The following is an 8050-nucleotide window of genomic DNA, read 5'->3' on the forward strand; positions in this document are numbered from 1 at the left end:
GAGCAAGGAGCTAGGATTATGGAGCTAGGAGCTAGGGATGCCAGCTGGCTGGGCCCCCGGAGCTTGCTAACACCCTGTTCACATGACTCAGCCCTGGAAGAGAGACCTGCAGTGATGACCTCGCCCCTGTACCTGGAGATCATCATCTACTGCACGGGGGCCTTCCTCATCTCCTGCATGGTGGGGTCCGTCATCATCTACAAGATGAAGAGTGGCACCAAGAAGAGCGACTTCCATAGCCAGATGGCCGTGCACAAGCTGGCCAAGAGCATTCCCCTGCGCAGACAGGTAACAGAAAGTAGATAGGGGATTTGCACTCTCTGCCTCCCTCTGCTCCCTGGGCCCCCAGGAGCTTCTCTGGGAACCCCTAACTAACTGCCTGCCTCCAGCCTACTGCTTCCAGCTTTGCTTTCTGGCTGTGAGCCAGGGGCAGGGGGGATGTCAGGTGCCCAGCCCATGAATTCCATACGCCCACCATACCCTAGCTGCAAGTCCCCTGCTCCCCTGGCACGTGGATGGGGAGAAAGTCCTACCTGGGGCAAATGTGCATTGGCTGCTGCACGTTAGAACTATCCCCGAAGGCCAGTTAGAAGTGCAAAGATACAGAATAGAAAGACCTGCTGAAACCGGTTTGGCTCAGTGGATAGGACATCAGCCTGCGGACTGAAAGGTTCCAGGTTCAATTCCGGTCAAGGGCGTGTACCTGGGTTGCGGGCACATCCCCAGTAGGAGATGTGCAAGAGGCAGCTGATCGATGATTCTCTCTCATCGATGTTTTTAACTCTCTATACTTCTCCTTTCTTCTCTGTAAAAAATCAATAAAATATATTAAAAAAGAAAAAAGAAAGACCTGGATTGGGTCCCAAGATGCCCTCTCCGGTGTGCCCACCCTCCCTCCCTCAAGGAACTGGAACAGAAGGTGAAGGCTGTGAGAGGAGGGAATGTTCATGCAGAACTATGTTAATTATGGGAGGCAATTTGAAAGTTAGAAATCCATCATCAGAGGCAGGGTTTTTACAAAGAGTCAGGACAAAATAAAGTTGTTGCAGTGTTCACATCTGTCCATTTGGGAGAGGTACATAAGGTCTGTTCGTGTTAAAGGTGAGTAAACTGAAGCCCAGTAAGGCTAGTTGGTGGCAAAAGAAGTCCAATTTAAAACTTCCGACCTCTGTGGTCTTTCTGCCACTCTGCCTGGGAAGGGACATCAGGTAGCAGCTTATCCCTCTGCCACTGGTGAAAAGCCCTGACTAGCAGCTGGAAGAATCTGCTAGAAGGGTGACCTAACGCTTCCCTGTAGGTGTCGGCCGACTCCAGCGCATCCATGAACTCCGGGGTTCTGCTCGTGCGGCCCTCCCGCCTCTCCTCCAGCGGAACCCCCATGCTGGCCGGGGTCTCTGAATATGAGCTCCCCGAAGACCCTCGCTGGGAGCTGCCTCGGGACAGGTAATTCTCTCCCTGCTTGTAATTCTGACGGTGGGAGTTGTACGTACAGAGGCCTTCTTGGGAGTGAAGGCGCACCAGGTGTATCCAGAAGCAATTTCCATCCAGCCGGGTGAAATACGGAGTAGCAGCGATGGGGTGTCCTCGGATTTGAACTTCCTCAGCCCCATCTTACACCATCCATTGTTTCCCCCCATAGGCTGGTTCTAGGCAAACCTCTGGGAGAGGGCTGCTTCGGGCAGGTGGTGTTGGCAGAGGCCATCGGCCTAGACAAGGACAAACCCAACCGTGTGACCAAAGTGGCTGTGAAGATGTTGAAGTGTAAGTGATGCTTCCGCCCTGGTAAAAACGGCCCCTTCCCTTGCCAAGCGAACTGTGGGCCTTGGGCCATGTGGAACACCCTCTGGTGCTCTTTTCCTCACCCACACCTGCGTGGGGTGGCCTGGGAGTGGAGGGGAGTGCTCTGCCCGCCCTGAGATTGCCAGGACCTGGGGCTAGCCCGGGTTGTGGTCAGGTGTTTATTCTAAATTCCATTGCTAGCTAACTGTCCCTACCGTATCCTCTGCCCCTCTCAGCACTACGTATTTCCACCATGGCTGTCATGAGAGGGAAGGGAAAGGGAGGAGGGAAGCCACTCGAGGAGAAAAGGGATTCCTCAGGCATGCACCTCACCGCATCCCCCGTCCCCTAGCTTTTCTCCCGTCGCCCTCCCTCCCAAAGTAAATGAGTCTCCTCCCCTTCTCTGGTTTGTGTGCAAAGCGGATGCAACAGAGAAAGACCTGTCTGACCTGATCTCGGAAATGGAGATGATGAAGATGATCGGGAAGCACAAGAACATCATCAACCTGCTGGGGGCCTGCACGCAGGATGGTAGGCACTGAGCCAGGCCAGCACTCCCACCCGCTCCGGGGGAGGGCCTCCGATGGGAACCTGGGCCTGCTGCTCCCATACAGTGTCTGCCAGGGAGGAGACACTGAGCTCTTAGCCATGTTAGGGAAGCGGCATAAGGAGAGAGGCAGGGTTAGCAGTAGTTGGAATGTATGGGTCTGAGCGGATGCCCATTTATATTTGAGAATACGGGTACCTAGATTCATAGATGCTGTGTGGATAGGAACAGGTGAGTAGTAATAGTGGTCTAGATTAGGGCTATGAACCCCAGTTTTGCTCGGTAAATTTCTGGACTGTGCTGGACTCTCTCTCCTTTCTCTCTCTCTCTTTCTCTCTCTCTCTCTCTCTCTCTGAGCAGTGGAAAGAATTTCCCTGGCTCCCTAAAGGGGAACTTAGGCAGGGTGTGCCATTGGGTGTGGGGTTTTCTCCAGGTGAAGCGAAACCTGCGTACTGGCCTGATGGCCTCTCCATCCACACATCCCGCCCGCCCCCAGGTCCTTTGTACGTCATCGTGGAGTATGCCTCCAAGGGCAACCTCCGGGAGTACCTGCAGGCCCGGAGGCCTCCCGGGCTGGAATACTGCTACAACCCCAGCCACAACCCCGAGGAGCAGCTCTCCTCCAAGGACCTGGTCTCTTGTGCCTACCAGGTGGCCCGAGGCATGGAGTATCTCGCCTCCAAGAAGGTATGGCACCTGTCGGCTAGCCGCCCCTGGGTGATGTCGGGGTGGGAACAGATGTCCAGCTTATGGCTTTCCGTCCTTGGTGGAATGGTCAGTGAGCACTGACTCCGTGTGTTGACTTAGGCCCTCAGGGGCACCAAAGTCAGGAGAGCCGGTGTAACCTGTGTGGCTGGGGCTAGGTTCAGCTCTGTGCACTGCCACTTTCTGAGCAGCCTTAACATTTTCTATTTCTGTTTCTTCAAATATAAAGTAACGGTTATGGGAGGACTACGAAGAGTGAGAGTGTTGAGGACAGCTGTGGGTGCTCAGTACATGCTGGCTTCAGGCCCTAGCCCAGTGCAGTTATGTTGGGCCTGGGGAGATAGGGCTGGTGAGCACACTCTGTGTAGACGGGACAGAAGCATAAAGGTTCAGCCTCTCTGGGTACAGATCCAAAGCTAAGAGTTGGAAGGACCAGGAGAGGAGGCAAAGATTGGGGTGGGGGTGGGGGGTTGCTGAAGTGATGGAGAGGCCTGGAGCTGGAGGTGTTTGAGTGGCTGAGTCTGAAGTGGAGAAGAGGGACCGCCTAGCAGGGAACCGGAATGTTTAGGAGGCGAGCATTGTGGCAGGAGAGAGCTGCAGAGTGAGTGCCGGAGTGCAGCATGACTCGGATAGCTGGATGCCGATACATGTCTACAGTTTCATGGCCTCACCTGCATCCCATCCTCCTGTCTCCCATCCCTTCCTCCCACGGCTTACCCTCCTGTCTCCACAGTGCATACACCGAGACCTGGCCGCCAGGAATGTCCTGGTGACAGAGGACAATGTGATGAAGATCGCGGACTTCGGTCTCGCTCGGGACATTCACCACATCGACTACTATAAAAAGACCACCAATGTAAGTCCTCTGTCTGCCCTGAGACTGTGCTGTGCTAGGCTTCCTCCCACAGACGCTTCTCTGCTGTAGCTCAGTGCAGGTGGCTTTGCCTGAGAAGCTGTGGTGGGATGAGCTGAATGTGTGCATCCCTTCCCACGTCCAGTCCCTCACATGCCCCGCCTCCCCTCTTCCTATTCCCTCATTGCTCTGCCCTGGGCTACTCCAACTTCCCCATGCTATTTGCAGGGCCGACTGCCTGTGAAGTGGATGGCACCCGAGGCTTTGTTTGACCGGATCTACACCCACCAGAGTGATGTGTGAGTCTGACAAGGGCCATTGCCATGGATACTCGGGATAGAAAATGTCTGGTACAATAGGGTCCTGTCCTCCTCTCTGAATTGAAGAGGGTCTCCTTCTATTTTGAGGAGAAAACAAAGCAATGTGTTGTATATAACCATTTACTTTGTTCCCGGAGGTGGAAAGGCCCATCTGTCTTCCGCTCTCTCAGTATTCTCCTGGGAATTAAGGGTTTTCATTGGGGAGGGTAGGTTCAGGATGAGTATGTGACATGCTGGTGAAGGAGAGATGGAAAGGATTCTAGGTTGGCCCGGCCCTGGGTCCACAACACCCATGGGCTCTGTGCTCATCCACAGGTGGTCTTTTGGGGTGCTCCTGTGGGAAATCTTCACTCTGGGAGGATCCCCATATCCCGGTGTGCCTGTGGAGGAGCTTTTCAAGCTGTTGAAGGAGGGTCATCGGATGGACAAGCCCAGCAACTGCACCAACGAGCTGTAAGCATGAGAGGATGCCCAAGGTCCTGAGTTAGGCCCTGGAGGCCGAACGGGTTTGCTGGGAAGAGGAAGGAAGGGATGTTTAGATAGAGAAAACAGCCGCTCCTGGTCACCCCTCCCAACAGTCCCTCCTCCGTGAGCTACTTAATCTCTCCACGTACGCGTTTCCTCCCCTGACCTCACAATCCTGCCACAGGTACATGATGATGCGGGATTGTTGGCACGCAGTACCCTCTCAGAGACCTACCTTCAAGCAGCTGGTAGAAGACCTGGATCGCATTGTGGCCTTGACCTCCAACCAGGTGAGGCTGTCCCGTCGTCACCGCTTAGGTGCGTCTCTGTGAATGAAGACTGCTGCAGGGAGGAGCGTGCTGATCCTTTGTTCTTCTGTTTCTCCCATCGCAGGAGTATCTGGACCTGTCAATGCCCCTGGACCAATACTCTCCCAGCTTTCCCGACACCCGAAGCTCTACCTGCTCCTCGGGGGAGGATTCTGTCTTCTCTCACGAGCCGTTGCCTGAGGAGCCCTGTCTGCCCCGACACCCAGCCCAGCTTGCCAATGGCGGACTCAAACGACGCTGACCAGCACCCCAGCACTGCCCTCCCCAAACTCCATCATCAGCTGTAACTCACCTGTCACTCCCCACAGGACTCACTGCCTCCCCTTTGCCCCTTCCCTGCCGGCGGGAGCCAGCTGCCTACCTGAGGCCTTCACCCCACTGAGTTCTCCTCTCTTCCTCCTCCTCCTCTCAACTTGCTTATGAGAGAGAGGAGCAGAGAGGCTGGTACTTGCTGATGGCCACTCTGTTCCCTTCCCAGTGGTGGACCAAGACCCCTCCCCGCCCCCTGGCACTGCCCGGAGGGGTGGGAGTGGGAGGTAAGCGTGCTGAGCAGGCATGCTAGCGAGAGCTGACTGAGCTTTCTTGTGTTAGTTTTGTCTGCTTCACCGTCACCCATAAGCCCTTGTGTTCTGGTAGCGGGTGCCTCGTCCTCAAGGCTACAGTATAGGGGAAAGTCTCTGCTTCGGGCCTTGGTTGAAGGCTCCAGAGAGATGGTGCCATTGGCTGATTAATTCTGATGCTAATTTGCTTTGCTGACCAAATACTTGGTACCAGAAGGCAGGGAGGCGAAGGCTGGGAGCAGTGTCATGGCCCTGGGGCCCAGCCCCGACGGGGGGCTTTGTACATAGCTATGAAGAAAACACAAAGTGTATAAATCTGAGTATATATTTACATGTCTTTTTAAAAGGGTCATTACCAGAGATTTACCCATTGGGTAAGATGCTCCTGGTGGCTGGGAGACATCAGTTGCTATATATTAAAAAACAGAGGGGGGGGAAAAAGAAGAAAAAAAAAAAAAAGGAAAATGTTTTTAAAAAGGTCATATATTTTTTGCTACTTTTGCTGTTTTATTTTTTTAAATTATGTTCTAAACCTATTTTCAGTTTAGGTCCTTCAAATAATAAAAATTGCTGCTGCTTCATTTTTATATGGGCTGTGTGACGAGGGAGAGAATGGCAACCGAAAAGGAGCAAAAAATGATGGGCCATGGGCCTGGGTCTGTTCAGAGGGCCCTGCACATTCCCTGCCATGTCCTCCTAACCTCTTCCTTTTAGGTCCTGGGCTGACACCTCCGGACAAAACTCCCACCCCTTGGCTGCTTTTGGAAAGGCAGGAAAAGAAGACATCTGTGTAGTGAGCAGGGACCTCCTGTCAGTGCACCAAGGGTGCTGGGCCAAAGCCAGGAGCCCTCCTCCCTGCAGCCCTCAACCACAAATTGTTTCCTCAGGGGAAGCTGGTGGGTTCGGGTGGGTCAGATGGTCAGAGAGGGAGCCGGGGGCCTCTCTCGGAATAGCCAAGGAGTAGAACTGAAGAGGTGGAGGCAAGCTAAGGATTATTCCGGCGGGGGTGTGCTGAAACCCGAACCCAGATTTGCATCTACGCCCTCTGTGTGAGTGTGGTTTTGTCTGTGCTGCTGTGGAAGGGGAAGCTTGTCACCCAGGACGAGGTCTACATTAAGGTCCCTCGCTTCATGTTTTCCAGCCTGCTCTGTGTTCGTGATCCTCCCCCACACCAGTACCCAAGTGATCAAACTGCATGCAAGTTGGGACTATCACAGATCTTGGCTTCCTATAGGTCCTTCCTGTACAAACCCCATCCCCTCCCTCAGCAAAGGGAAAAAAATGCTGTACATGTTTGAGGCGGCTTGGAAATTCACTTCCTCTGCCACCTGCTGGTGGTCACTGCACTCACCAAGCGTGTCCTGGCTCTTCAGAACTCAGTGCTTAACCTGCCTGTGCAGCCTCTAGACCGGAAGCTTGCTTTTTTTTTTTTTTTTTTTTTGCCGGATTACGGCTGAATACAAGAAAGTTCACTATGCTTTCATTTCTGTAGGGAAAATGGGATTGCTGCTTTATGTTTCCTTTCTGAGCTAGCTGGGATTTTTTTGGCAGCTACAGTGTTGGCTACTATTGTAAATGAGTTCTTTCCTTGTGTCTTTGTAAATATGCAACTGTCAATCTCTTACAGTTTGTGTTTATGTTTAATGAAGGCATAATTTGGTGAACAGAGCCAGGAAATTAATTTTAGCTCTTAAAAACATTTGCTTTCAGACCTTACAGTGGTATCTTTCCTTGTAAAACAGTGATGATCATTTCTGCCTTGGCCCTCGAAGCAATGTTGTGAGAATGGATGAACTATGAACGGCTTTATATCCCTTCGGGAGAGGTGCTAGGAAAATATATAAGGCACTATTCTAAGTGATGTCTTTGTTGTTGCTACTCAAATCACCCCTGGATTTCCCCAGAGACTGAGCTGGCTGTCTAATAAAAGATAGTGAAATTGACCTGAGAGAAAATGAAATGACCGTTTTACTTAGATGACCAGATTGGGTCTCCTGAGAAAAGGAATCCAGTTTATCTAATGACGGCAGCGTGCTGTCGAGGCACTGAACTTGTCTGGTTTCCCGAGAGCTAAAAGATTAGGGCCTGGGATTACCACAATATTAATCAATGCTGCCTTTCTGCCTTTTCTGATTGCCATAGACTGAGGATCAGTCCCTTGGTATCGCTAATGTAATGTAATGTAATGTAATTGATCTCAGGTAAGTAAGATGGAACCTCATGAAACAAATGTATCTCAATGACAATGAAGTCGCTGTGTATCAGTGGCCACTGGGAGGAGCCAACAGGCCATTATCTCAGTCCAATTAGGTAATATGCCAGCCTGTTTTGAAGTTCCAGTAGGGTGTGTATTCGTGGTGACTGGGCGGTCTTTAACCTAGATTTTAGCACTATTGAGCATTTATTGGATATCACCAATATGACCTGTAACAATCGAAGTATAGAGTTAGACAGCACAAGAGCAGGTCTGTGGATGTCAAGTGCCACCGATA

The 8050-nt window shown here is 52.1% G+C and overlaps 1 protein-coding gene across 9 annotated transcripts in view; it reads left to right on the top strand.

The window, feature by feature from the left end:
- FGFR1 (fibroblast growth factor receptor 1) overlaps positions 1-6145 on the top strand; it is a 48110-nt gene extending 41965 nt beyond the window's left edge. For 4 of the 9 annotated variants that reach the window (XM_036455215.2, XM_036455216.2, XM_036455219.2 and 1 more), the window contains 10 exons: positions 92-294; positions 1298-1443; positions 1640-1761; positions 2200-2310; positions 2823-3013; positions 3765-3887; positions 4113-4183; positions 4520-4657; positions 4854-4959; positions 5063-6145. In XM_036455215.2, the coding sequence (XP_036311108.1) occupies positions 92-294; positions 1298-1443; positions 1640-1761; positions 2200-2310; positions 2823-3013; positions 3765-3887; positions 4113-4183; positions 4520-4657; positions 4854-4959; positions 5063-5239 (1388 nt within the window). In that variant the 3' untranslated portion in view covers positions 5240-6145. Of the gene's footprint in view, positions 1-91; positions 295-1297; positions 1444-1639; positions 1762-2199; positions 2311-2822; positions 3014-3764; positions 3888-4112; positions 4184-4519; positions 4662-4853; positions 4960-5062 lie in introns of those variants that run through there. The other 5 variants (XM_036455217.2, XM_036455218.2, XM_036455221.2 and 2 more) reach the window with 2 other exon arrangements.
- The last annotated feature ends 1905 nt before the right edge of the window (positions 6146-8050 follow it).

Source organism: Pipistrellus kuhlii, unplaced genomic scaffold (genome assembly GCF_014108245.1).
Source record: "Pipistrellus kuhlii isolate mPipKuh1 unplaced genomic scaffold, mPipKuh1.p scaffold_m20_p_3, whole genome shotgun sequence".
Lineage (NCBI taxonomy): Eukaryota > Metazoa > Chordata > Mammalia > Chiroptera > Vespertilionidae > Pipistrellus > Pipistrellus kuhlii.